The sequence below is a fragment of the Salmo salar genome, chromosome ssa01 (assembly GCF_905237065.1).
Source record: "Salmo salar chromosome ssa01, Ssal_v3.1, whole genome shotgun sequence".
NCBI lineage: Eukaryota > Metazoa > Chordata > Actinopteri > Salmoniformes > Salmonidae > Salmo > Salmo salar.
The window spans coordinates 10,045,978-10,059,687 of NC_059442.1; the positions used below are offsets into that span (position 1 = coordinate 10,045,978).

Below are 13,710 nucleotides of genomic sequence, written 5' to 3' on the forward strand. Positions count from 1 at the left end.
CCCTTGGCAATGCAGATGCTCGTTGGCGCGCGCAAGCATTGTGGGTGCAACAATTGAATAACATGGATTTCTAAATTTACTTTGCAACACTCGCGCACGCGACGTGTCCGGTCTGGTCAGCATGTTAGTGCGTCGTTGAGACAGACATGTGTCAACACTGATAGGATAGAATAGAATGAAAGGCAGCACTGCTCTCAGATCAGTTTCCCCCATTCAAATCTTACCTTAACATTAGAAATATTCATCAATACTGATGATGGATCAGCTCCTAGAAAGATATTAGCACCTATGGCTTCAAATATTGAGGCAGCTTGTTCTAATGCTTACCCTATAATAAGATTTAGCACATCATGCCACATGTTAGGCTACACATCATGAAATATGTTGAGACCAAATAGACAGTAGCCTACAAGCAGCAAAATAGAACTCAATTGATTGAACATGAAATATATAGTATTTCAATGTGATTGAAATAGACGTATAGCCTACTGTATTTATATTTGAATGCAGTCACCTCGGTTTTAATTTCAAGCATCTTGAAATTGTTTGTATCAATTGAAAAGACATTGCCAACTTTGTATTTGTAGTCAACTTTATCTAACTTTATCGGCGCAGATAACCATGTGATTCTATGTTTAGCAGAGATTTTCTGATTATAGAGTGATGCAGATAACCATGTGATTCTATGTTTAGCAGAGATTTTCTGATTATAGAGTGATGCAGATAACCATGTGATTCTATGTTTAGCAGAGATTTTCTGATTATAGAGTGATGCAGATAACCATGTGATTCTATGTTTAGCAGAGATTTTCTGATTATAGAGTGATGCAGGAGGGCAAAAAAAGCATCTAACGACGCACATGTTCTACGAGTGGTCCGAGGCAGGTGTCCGATTTCAAACATTTTCAAGTGCAACGTTAAGAACGATGGTTTTGGGAAACAGCTCAGAGATTTAACCATGCTCTTAAGACGTTTCTAAGGCTGAATTTAGCCTTAAGATGCTTTTGGGAAACCGGGTCCTGGTCTTTAAGCACTACATGTGACCTTACCAATTAGATTGGTCAGGAGGTGAAAGGAGAAGCTAGGTAATAGAAACTGAAATAAAAGAGATGCTAACCTTTCATACAAATGGTTGGATTGCAATTACCATTGTTAATACAAGCTAGACCACTTTAGCTTTAAAAATCCTCATCAATCCCGTTTAGATAATGAAAGAGAGATATTTCATGTCACTGTTCATTAAATCACATTGTAGAAGTTAAGGGCATCTGGGACACAGAGAAGCCTCTACGGTAGGTCAAAAGGATCTAATTGTTGGCTGTGAGGAGGAGTGCAGATGTCCAGAGGTTGATTACACCAGGCGCACCATAGTTCAGCCACTACATAGTAGAGTAACCAGTGTATGCACTTTTTAATGAAACCAACATTTTAAGCAACCTCAAAACCCAAAAAAACCCCAGAGGAATAATTGTGATGAATTAACTTGAAGATATGCATATAATGCACTAAGCAGTCGAAGTTTAGCCTCTGGGTAGAAGGTATGCACGTGTTTGTTTATACATATTTTGATGAATCCGACCCTAGGCAGCCTCTGAGTTTTAAAAGGGGTTAAAGTGACAACACAAAGAGGAATAGCAGTCTCTAACATATTCATGAGAAAATAGCTTCGGGTCAATGTGGGTTATTGAGCGAATTTCGTACATTTATACTCTTAACATAAAATCAACCTCTTCAACACCCATCTCATTAAGCAATGAATTATAGTTATTCCTTGGCCTTGACAAGCAGCAAACAAATAACATATTGAAAATGGAAAGAAAAAAATGGGACCACATCATGTGTCCTTGTGCTTTACAGAAATGTACCATTCCGTTCCGATCCTTGAGCCAATATACACAATGATGGTACCCACACTCTGCTTCGACTGGCTTCACCTTGGGGGGGAAAAAATTAGGTGTAGCCCCTACTACTGGAGCGTCTACTATGGAGAACCCGGCTCTCCATCCTGACCCTGGAGTCCTGACCTCGGAATGCTCTCTGTGCATATTTCAGAAAAAAACAAAACAAGATTGACTGAGTTTTTTTTGTTTCCTGCATGCTCCACCCTGGACCAGCGCTGGACTGCTGCTGCTCTCCTGAAGACTGAAGAGGAGTGAATCTTTGGTAGTTTTGGGAGTTTAGACAGTCAAAGTCTGCAGATTCTTCCACAGGGGTGGGGCCGGCATCAGGTTGCTCCTCCTGAGAGAGAGGGGTCACCTCTGATGACCCACAAACACCAGGGTCAGTGTGACCAAGAACTGCCATATATGGTGCGCGGTGGGAGGAGACAGTGATCTCAGATCTATAGGGATAGAGAAAGATAAAGATAGAAGGAGAAAGTAGAGAAAGAAAGAGATAAAGTTGGCGATGTAGATAAGGATGATGTATGAAAATCATTTCAAAACGATTTAATTGAGCTAATGGGATGACATGTGGGTAACGTACAATTCCGTGTTTGATTTAAGGAAGACTTCAGAATACATGTGATTGTTTTTAGTTGTTCTGAGGAGGACCGTACTCTTCTTCTCTGGAGGAGTCTCCTCTGGTATATAGATGCATTGTGATTTCTCTCAATGTAGACTCACAATAATTCAGTGTCAGCTCAGCAACAAGCATGCGTTATACTTATTGCCGAAATACATCAAGTACTATATGAGAAAATTCAGTTAAGAGGTTCTTAAAAACATTCCCATTAGTAGTATTTGTACTGAATCTTGTTAATCAGTAAAGAGACCCAGCCGACAGTCTCCAGTGTACAAGCGACAGAGCATCTAAAGCCTAATATTTTAGTGTAAGACGCTGATATCTACCATTTGGGAGGAGATTTAACATAATTTTAAAAGGCATTACCAATTTAAGTAATGTAAGTAATGAGGGAATGAAAATTAGCTATTGCACAAAATATAGTTATTTTTAGGCCAGTCAGACAGTACAATTTTCTGGCATGCATAATATTTTCGAAGCAGATGTTTGTTCATAACCTCTAAATTGTATTTTCACTGATGATGCCTGAAACAAAAATACAGTGGCATATACTCTTGGCGAGTAAACCTGTTTTTCAAAGAGCTAACAATACCTGATTCAGTCCTTGATTTATAGTTCCTTAAGAGGAATGATATAAACGTACGTTATAAGGCTTGCCTCTTCCTGATTGATTGGTTCTGAATGATGTATAGGTCATGCCCCCCCCTTCCCAAAAAAGCACTTACTGTTGTGTGGAGGGTCTTTACATTCTCCTTCCTCAATGGTGACATCATCTATGGCGATATCCCCTTCTATCCCAGGCCCCCGAATTCCTTCCAGAACCAACTATCAAAACAGGATAAGCGGGACAGAGACAAAACATGTTAAAACCAACTGCTTAAATGTCTTCCTGCTACAAATGGGCTCCCGAGTGGTACAGCGGTCTAAGGCACCGCGTCTCAGTGCCAGAGGTGTAACTACAGACCCTGGTTCGATTCTAGGCTGTATCACAACCGGATGTGATTGGGAGTCCCATAGGGCAGCGCGCAATTGGCCCAGCATCGTTAGAGTTTGGCCGGGGTAGGCTGTCATTGTAAATAAGAATTTGTTCTTAACTGACTTGCCTAGTTAAATAAAGGTTAAATACAATTTTAATACAAATAATGACTCATTCTGTGAAGCATATAGCAAAATATATAAGACAAATGTTTATATAAGACATCGGCATAAGAGAGGAAGCACATATGAAGGCAGTTTTGCACCTTAGGGCCACCGTAGTTCTGCATTGGTGACCCACTGCTCCTCCCATAGAGTTGTACCCACCTGGAAAGAGGCTGTTGGGTGAATGTTGACTTTGGCTTGCTTCCATCGGTCCCCTTGGTTCCCGACCAGGGTCCACACGGAACTGTCTGCGCCCGACTGGCCCTTCTGTCGTAAGTAAGCATTTAACGCTCCTAGAGGAGAAAACATCAAGCCCTTTATGGACAACATTGTGCCAGGGAAGCTCAATCAAGCACAGCTTAAGTATTGTGAAAGATTTCAAGTACAATTTGAGCCCAAGTCTGATATCATCTATGGCCTCATCATGGCAGCTCATCTCCTTATTTATTGATTATACTTATTTAATTATTAATAATTGACCTGATAAAAAAACACATAACAGCTCATTACTGCAAATACTAAATGATTCAAGGGGTCTACACATTAACCTCCCCTTATTGAGTGGTGGCTTTTACTGAAAGAGTGGAATGTATCACAATGGATTCATTTGACAAAATAATACACTTGTCAAGGGATGATCATGGAAGTCAAATCTTGTATGTTTCTTTTCAGAGCAAACAAGGTGATGCCAAATAGTGTGCTCTGATGTGTAGACCCACATAAAAAAATACTACAGTTTATTATAGAATACTACAGTACTCTATAGAAGTACTCTATAGTAGTACTCTATAGAAAGCCCCTGATTCTATGGAATTCTGTAGTAAACTGTAGTAAACTGTAGTATACTGTAGAGTCCTTTGACTTAGTATATTGGCAATATACCACAAACCCCTTATGTGCCTTATTGCTATTATAAACTGGTTACCAATGTAATTAGAGCAATACAAATAAATGTTTTTGTCCTAGCCCTGACATACCACGGCTTTCAGCCAATCAGCTATCAGGGTTAAAACCACCCGGTTGATACTGTAGAATACTATACTCCACACTGTAGTATCCCTCGATCATCTATAGGTTAAAAATACTGTAGAATACTATACTCCACACTGTAGTATCCCTCCATCATCTATAGGTTAAAAATACTGTAGAATACTATACTCCACACTGTAGCATCCCTCGATCATCTATAGGTTAAAAATACTGTAGAATACTATACTCCACACTGTAGTATCCCTCGATCATCTATAGGTTAAAAATACTGTAGAATACTATACTCCACACTGTAGCATCCCTCAATCGTCTGGGTTAAAAATACTGTTGAATACTATACTCCACACTGTAGCATCCCTCAATCGCCTGTGCTTACAATAGAATGTTGTAGTAAACTGTAGAATACACTACACAAACATTTTGGGGGTGATTTTAGATTTTGGTAAAAAACAATAAAAGAATTCAGCAAAGAATGTGTTTACTTTAGGAAATCTGTTCCTGAGTATTCCCACACAAGAGAGAAGACATATGTGATTGTGTCTCAGGTATGAAATGATTGTTGGGCTTTCATTTTGGGCTTAGTTGTGGTCAATATGCAGTGTGCAAATTATTATAATTATTTTCCGGCCTCCAGACAAACTCTGTAAAAAAAAATTGTATAGTATATTGTATAATACTTTAGTAAATACAGCAGTATTATCCACATACAGCTATGTTCCATACAGCTTATGGAACTTGTGCTCTTTTTATATTTCTCCAGTAGGTTTCCTCAAAGAGAAAGCCCCCAGCTCTATGTGAAAGATAATCTAACAAAAACACTATAGTAAATACTACAGTAATCTCTGCAAAAAACTATAGTAAATACTATAGTATACTACAGTCATGTCTGCAAAAACATGACAGTAACTACTATACTATACTACAGTAATGTCTGTATAAACACTACAATAAATACTATAGTATAGTACAGTCATGTCTCCAAAAACACTACAGTAAATACTAAAGTATACTACACTCACGTCTGCAAAAACGCTACAGTGAATACTACAGTAAAGTCCGCAAAAATGTAGAGGCCAAACTAGACATGCTACAACATGCCACTTCCCTGTGATGGGAGCCTTAAGTGGATCTTACTGGATGATCCAATGACACCAACAACAGACTCCTGCAAAAATGCCCTCTACTTCAAATGAGAACTCAGTCTCTCCACCCACCTACTCACTCACATTCTGCACAGAATCCAAAAAAGGCTCTGAATGCAGGTTACCTTTCTTTCTCTAACAGAAACCAGTGAAAGGAAACAGACAGGTTAGGACACAAGCCGTCAGCCCTTTCTGGCTCTGGCTGCTGGTTGCTGAGGCTGAGAGAGCAGAGAGAGAGAGAGGGCCCATTGAGACCTGAATGGATTAGGTTGACACGTCCTATTCAGAATCGCAACAGCTTTGTGGAGCAGAAAATTGTGGTTACAAGCGTGTCTTGCAGGTCAGGGGTCACACCCATCGCTCAAGTGCAACTGTCTGTCTGATTAAGACACTGCGCCAACAGGAGAGCAGGGGTGTGAGACGACAACCTTCAGGGGAGCCCGAAAAGAATCTGACGGAGGACAAAGTTATTAATTCTCAAATAGAATGGTCGTAAAAGCTCTGAAATAGTGTGCTCAATTTCCATTTTTCACCAACGCCCAGGGGGCTTCGGATATTCTGGCATTGCAGTGTTATTGAGTGGTTGTCAAATTAAAAAAGAAAGGTGTGAGTACACTTGAGTGGTAAGCAAACACTTTTATCTAATCATCAGGGAGGTAGCGAACAGGGAAGTGGGGGATAGGTGAGGGAAACACAGCCGAGAGCTGCCCAGTGACACGAGCCTACCAGACGAGCTAAACTACTTTTATGCTCGCTTCGAGGCAAATAACACTGAAACATGCATGAGAGCACCAGCTGTTCCGGAAGACTGTGTGATCACGCTCTCCGCAGCCGATGTGAGTAAGACCTTTAACAGGTCAACATTCACAAGGCCGCAGGGCCAGACGGATTACCAGGATGTGTACTGCGAGCATGCGCTGACCAACTGGCAAGTGTCTTCACTGACATTTACAATCTCTCCCTGTCCGAGTCTGTAATACCTACATGTTTTAAGCAGACACTAAGGAAACCTGCCTAAATGACTACCGACCTGTAGCACTCACATCTGTAGCCATGAAGTGCTTTGAAAGGTTTGTCATGGCTCATATCAACACCATTATCCTAGAAACCATAGACCCACACCAATTTGCATACCGCCCCAACAGATCCACAGATGATGCAATCTCTATTGCACTCCAAACTTCCCTTTCCCACCTAGACAAAAATAACACCTAGGTGAGAATGCTATTCATTGACTACAGCTCAGCGTTCAACACCATAGTGCCCTCAAAGCTAAACACCTCCCTCTGCAACTGGATCCTGGACTTCCTGACGAGCCGCCCCCAGGCGGTAAGGGTAGGTAACAACACATCCGCCATGCTGATCCTCAACACAGGGGCCCCTCAGGGGTGCGTGCTCAGTCCCCTCCTATACTCCCTGTTCACTCATGACTGCATGGCCAGGCACGACTCCAACACCATTATTAAGTTTGTAGATGACACAACAGTAGTAGGCCTGATCACCGACAACAACGATACAGCCTATAGGGAGGAGGTCAGAGACCTGGCCGTGTGGTGCCAAGACAACAACCTCTCCTTCAACGTGATCAAGACAAAGGAGATGATTGTGGACTACAGAAAAAAGAGGACTGAGAGCACCCCCCCATTCTCATCGACGGGGCTGCAGTGGAGCAGGTTGAGAGATTCAAGTTCCTTGGTGTCCACATCACCAACAAACTAATATGGTCCAAGCACACCAAGACAGGTGTGAAGAGGGCACAACAAAACCTATTCCTCTCAGGAGACTGAAAAGATCTGGCATGGGTCCTCAGATCCTCAAAAGGTTCTACAGCTGCACCATCGAGAGCATCCTGACTGGTTGCATCACTGCCTGGTATGGCAACTGCTCGGCCTCCGACCGCAAGGCACTACAGAGAGTAGTGCGAATGGCCCAGTACATCACTGGGGCCAGCTTCCTGCCATCCAGGACCTCTATACCAGGCGGTGACAGAGGAAAGCCCTAAAAATGGTCTAAGAGTCCAGCCACCCTAGTCATAGACTGTTCTCTCTGCTACCGGACGGCAAGCGGTACCAGAGCGCCAAGTCTACTGTAGGTTGCAAGAGGCTTCTAAACAGCTTCTACCCCCAAGCCATAAGACATTAGACTCCTGAACATCTAGTCAAATAGCTAACCAGACTATTTGCATTGTCCCCCCCCCTTTACGCCGCTGCTACTCTCTGTTGTTATCATCTATGCATAGTCACTTTAATAACTCCTACACCTACATGTTCATATTACCTCAACTAACCGCTGCCCTCGCACATTGACTCTGCACCGGTACCCCCTGTATATAGTCTCGCTATTGTTATTTTACTGCTGCTCTTTAACTATTTGTTACTTTCATTTCTTATTCTTATCCGTATTTTTTTAAACTGCATTGTTGGTTAGGGGCTCGTAAGTAAGCATTTCACAGTAAGGTCTACACCTGTTGTACTCGGCGCATGTGACTAATACCATTTGATTTGATACGCTTGCAAGTGGATTCTGATTGAAAGTTAGCAGGTATGTACTTAAGAAGTCAAACACACTCCCTCTAAGCTGAAATAGATTGGCCTGATAAAAGAGCTACAGCGCACCATTTGCATTCATCCTTATACCATACATGCCATGTGTGCTGGCACCCAGGCATCTTACCTATGTGTTTCCCATACATATGGTAGTAGAAACCAAAGCAGTAGGTTGGAGAGGATGTCACAGTCCCATAAGGGCTTTTGGGGGCGACGTTGAAAGTGGGGGTCAACAGTCGAGCCTTTTCTCCCTCCAGGCGTGGTCGAGACGTCTCGATATACATGTAGAAACCTGTATGATGGTGAAACAATGACAATCAAAGTAGAAACCTGTATGATGGTAAAACAATGACACTGACCGAACAACACAACATAATGTATGTAAAACCCCCAAAAGTAACCTTCTCTGTCCTGCCATGGTAACCTTCTCTGTCCTGCCATGGTAACCTTCTCTGTCCTGCCACGGTAACCTTCTCTGTCCTGCCACGGTAACCTTCTCTGTCCTGCCATGGTAACCCTCTCTGTCCTGCCATGGTAACCCTCTCTGTCCTGCCACGGTAACCTTCTCTGTCCTGCCACGGTAACCTTCTCTGTCCTGCCATGGTAACCTTCTCTGTCCTGCCATGGTAACCCTCTCTGTCCTGCCATGGTTACTCTCTCTGTCCTGCCATGGTAACCCTCTCTGTCCTGCCATGGTAACCTTCTCTGTCCTGCCATGGTAACCCTCTCTGTCCTGCCATGGTAACCTTCTCTGTCCTGCCATGGTAACCCTCTCTGTCCTGCCATGGTAACCCTCTCTGTCCTGCCATGGTAACCCTCTCTGTCCTGCCATGGTAACCTTCTCTGTCCTGCCATGGTAACCCTCTCTGTCCTGCCATGGTAACCCTCTCTGTCCTGCCACGGTAACCTTCTCTGTCCTGCCACGGTAACCTTCTCTGTCCTGCCACGGTAACCTTCTCTGTCCTGCCATGGTAACCCTCTCTGTCCTGCCATGGTAACCTTCTCTGTCCTGCCATGGTAACCTTCTCTGTCCTGCCATGGTAACCCTCTCTGTCCTGCCATGGTAACCCTCTCTGTCCTGCCATGGTAACCCTCTCTGTCCTGCCATGGTAACCCTCTCTGTCCTGCCATGGTAACCCTCTCTGTCCTGCCATGGTAACCCTCTCTGTCCTGCCATGGTAACCTTCTCTGTCCTGCCATGGTAACCTTCTCTGTCCTGCCATGGTAACCCTCTCTGTCCTGCCATGGTAACCTTCTCTGTCCTGCCATGGTAACCCTCTCTGTCCTGCCATGGTAACCTTCTCTGTCCTGCCATGGTAACCCTCTCTGTCCTGCCATGGTAACCTTCTCTGTCCTGCCATGGTAACCCTCTCTGTCCTGCCATGGTAACCTTCTCTGTCCTGCCATGGTAACCCTCTCTGTCCTGCCATGGTAACCCTCTCTGTCCTGCCATGGTAACCCTCTCTGTACTGCCATGGTAACCTTCTCTGTCCTGCCATGGTAACCCTCTCTGTCCTGCCATGGTAACCCTCTCTGTCCTGCCATGGTAACCTTCTCTGTCCTGCCATGGTAACCCTCTCTGTCCTGCCATGGTAACCTTCTCTGTCCTGCCATGGTAACCCTCTCTGTCCTGCCATGGTAACCCTCTCTGTCCTGCCATGGTAACCCTCTCTGTCCTGCCATGGTAACCCTCTCTGTCCTGCCACGGTAACCTTCTCTGTCCTGCCATGGTAACCCTCTCTGTCCTGCCATGGTAACCCTCTCTGTCCTGCCATGGTAACCCTCTCTGTCCTGCCATGGTAACCCTCTCTGTCCTGCCATGGTAACCTTCTCTGTCCTGCCATGGTAACCCTCTCTGTCCTGCCATGGTAACCCTCTCTGTCCTGCCATGGTAACCCTCTCTGTCCTGCCATGGTAACCCTCTCTGTCATGGTATTGTGATTCCGATCTGGGTTCCATTAATATTTATCTACTTTCAAATACGTTGATCATTTCATTAAGTCTGTCTCGAATGCCAGAAGGGCTGGCTTTGCACTTTTTTGGATTATTGGTTTCATTGCGCCAGGCAAGCACAGCTAAAGATAAAAGTATTTGAATGACAACAAATACTATTTCAACCCAGGTCGGATGTGCTGGTGTTCCACTGCAATGGAGAGAACATCAGAATTCTAAACCAAACGGCAGAGTTCATGTCTCTATAATAACTGCTCCAAGTTTGTAGCTTAGGCACTGCCGTTAGCAGGCCATAAACTGTTCTGGTATCAGGAAAGGTTTCTGCACTGCAATTCTCTGTCTGACCTTGTATACAGTGCAATCCATAATACAAGCCTTCTTCGTGGATACCAATCATATTTTTTAAAAAGCAAGGAATGTTGGGAAACTGTGAGCCGCGTGTTTCATCGTAATGCCTTGGATAATTAAAAGCAATGCATTATTTCTGACATAATCCATCATAACATGCCCTAAAACACTTAAACAAAGGTATCCCCGATTAATTGGTTTATTTTAACGGCTGGGGCTTTTGGCATTTAACGAGTGGATCGCATTGCGGAAGATTGTACTTTGGGGGAATGGTTACTGCTAGTTCCCTTAAGGCATACGTCGATGGGCAGGTAGTGACAGACACTCATATTTCATAATGCTGCCCGCTCTCTAAAGGAAATGTCACAGCCATCCCTGCAGCGCTGCAGATGTCCATCATGGCTACTACACCCCATAGAGACACAGAGCAGAGAGGAGGAGGAGATGAGGGTGGAGGAGGAGGAGATGAGGGCGGAGGAGGAGGAGAAGGAGCAGAGGAGGAGGAGGAGATGAGGAGGAGAAGGAGCGGAGGAGGAGGAGGAGAAGAGGAGGCGAGGAGGAGGAGTAGATGGGGCAGAGAAGGAGGCGATGGGGTCGAGGTGGAGGAGGAGGATGAGATTGGGCGGAGGAGGAGGAGGACAAGATGGGGCGGAGGAGGCAATGGGGCGAAGGAGATGGGGCGGAGATGGAGGAGGAGGAATAAGATGATGAGGGGGGAGATGAGGGCGGAGGAGGAGGAGGAGGAGAAGGAGCAGGGGAGGAGGAGATGGGGTGGAGGAGGAGGAGTAGATGGGGCAGAGGAGGAGGCGATGGGGTCGAGGTGGAGGAGGAGGATGAGATGGGGCGGAGGAGGCAATGGGGCGAAGGAGATGGGGCGGAGATGGAGGAGGAGGATCAGATGGGGTGGAGGAGTTGGAGGACAAGATGGGGCGGAGGAGGAGGAAGAGAGGGGGCGGAGGAGGAGGAGGATGAGATGGGGCAGAGGAGGCGATGGGGCCAAGGAGATCGGGCGAAGGTTGAGAAGGAGGAAGATGATGAGGAGGAGATGGGGCAGAGGAGGAGGAGGATCAGATGGGACGGAGGAGGAGATTGGGTGGAGGAGGTGATGAGGTGGAGGTTGAGGAGGAGGAGGAATAAGATGAGGAAGAGGAGATGGGGTGGAGGAGGAGGACGAGATGGGGAGGAGGAGGAGGCGATGGGGCGGAGGAGGAGCTGGGGCGGAGGAGGAGGAGGAAGAGATTGGGCAGAGGAGGAGATGAGGTGGAGGTTGAGGAGGAATAAATTAGGAAAAGGAGATGGGGTGGAGGAGGAGGAGATGTGGTGGAGGAAGAGATGGGGCGGAGGAGGAGGAGGAGGAGATGGGGCGGAGGAGATGGGGCGGAGGAGGAGGAGGAGATGGGGCGGAGGAGGAGGAGGATGAGATGGGGCGGAAGAGGAGGAGGAGATGGGGCGGAGGAGGAGGAGGAGGGGGAGGAGATGGGGCGGAGGAGATGGGGCGGAGGAGGAGGAAAAGATGGGGCGGAGGAGGAGGATGAGATGGGGCGGAAGAGGAGGAGGAGATGGGGCGGAGGAGGAGGAGGAGGAGATGGGGCGGGGAGATGGGGCGGAGGAGGAGGAAAAGATGGGGCGGAGGAGAAGATGGGGCGGAGGAGGAGGAGGAGGTGGGGCAGAGGAGGAGGAGGAGATGGGGCGGAGGAGGAGGATGAGATGGGGCGGAGGAGGAGATGGGGCGGAGGAGGAGGAGATGGGGCGGAGGAGGAGGATGAGATGGGGTGGAGGATGAGATGGGGCGGAGGAGGAGATGGGGCGGAGGAGGCGATGGGGCGGAGGATGAGGAGGAGGAGGAAGATGAGGTGTGATGGTGATTTTCTGGTGACACTGTCGGTGATTTATTTAGAATTCAAGGCACACTTAACCAGCATGGCTACCACAGCATTCTGCAGCAATCCGCCATCTCATCTGGTTTGGGCTTAGTGGGACTATCATTTGTTTTTCAATAGGACAATGACCCAACAAACCTCCAGGCTGTGAAAGCCTATTTGACCAAGAAGGAGAGTGATGGAGTGCTGCATCAGATGACCTGGCCTCCACAGTCAACCGATCTCAACCCAATTGAAATGGTTTGGGATGAGTTGTACCACAGAGTGAAGGAAAAGCTGCCAACAAGTGCTCAGCATATGTGGGAACTCCTTCAAGACTGTTGGTAAAGCATTCCTCATGAAGCTGGTTGAGTGAATGCCAGGAGTGTGCAAAGCTGTCATTAAGGCAAAGGGTGGCTATTTGAAGAATCTCAAATACAAAATATATTTTGATTTGTTTAACACTTTTTTGGTTACTACATGATTCCATGTGTTATTTCATAGTTTTGATGTTTTCACTATTATTATACAATGTAGAAAATAGTAAAAAAATTAAGAAAAACCCTTGAATGAGTAGCCGTTCCAAAACTTTTGACCAGTAGTGTAGATACATAGCTCTGAGACTACTGTCCGCGGTGGACACACAGCCTGACCGCCCACCTCCCCATAATTCCCAGCCTTCAGCTAAACTGGCTGTATTTACTAGCCTTCAGCTAAACTGGCTATATTTACTAGCCTTCTGCTAGACTGGCTGTATTTACTAGCCTTCAGCTAAACTGGCTATATTTACTAGCCTTCAGCTAGACTGGCTGTATTTACTACCCTTCAGCTAGACTGGCTGTATTTACTACCCTTCAGCTAAACTGGCTGTATTTACTAGCCTTCAGCTAGACTGGCTGTATTTACTAGCCTTCAGCTAAACTGGCTGTATTTACTAGCCTTCAGCTAGACTGGCTGTATTTACTAGCCTTCAGCTAGACTGGCTGTATTTACTAGCCTTCAGCTAGACTGGCTGTATTTATTAGCCTTCAGCTAAACTGGCTGTATTTACTAGCCTTCAGCTAGACTGGCTGTATTTACTACCCTTCAGCTAAACTGGCTGTATTTACTAGCCTTCAGCTAAACTGGCTGTATTTACTAGCCTTCAGCTAGACTGGCTGTATTTACTACCCTTCAGCTAAACTGGCTGTATTTACTAGCCTTCAGCTA

General features: G+C 45.7%; 1 protein-coding gene and 1 non-coding gene across 2 annotated transcripts in view; one reads left to right on the plus strand and one right to left on the minus strand.

Moving 5' to 3' along the window:
- Positions 1–553: 553 nt before the first annotated feature.
- Positions 554–13,710, minus strand: part of mdga2a (MAM domain containing glycosylphosphatidylinositol anchor 2a) — a 206,916-nt gene continuing 193,759 nt past the window's right edge. The window contains exons 14-17 of the mRNA XM_014210233.2: positions 8,469–8,633; positions 3,826–3,956; positions 3,249–3,348; positions 554–2,341 (exon numbers count right to left, since the gene is read on the minus strand). Of these exons, the coding sequence (XP_014065708.2) occupies positions 2,253–2,341; positions 3,249–3,348; positions 3,826–3,956; positions 8,469–8,633 (485 nt within the window). The 3' untranslated portion in view covers positions 554–2,252. The remainder of the gene's footprint in view (positions 2,342–3,248; positions 3,349–3,825; positions 3,957–8,468; positions 8,634–13,710) is intronic.
- On the plus strand, positions 5,383–5,439 carry LOC123726802 (U7 small nuclear RNA). The gene has a single exon (XR_006758950.1). It is a non-coding gene; the product is annotated as a U7 small nuclear RNA (small nuclear RNA).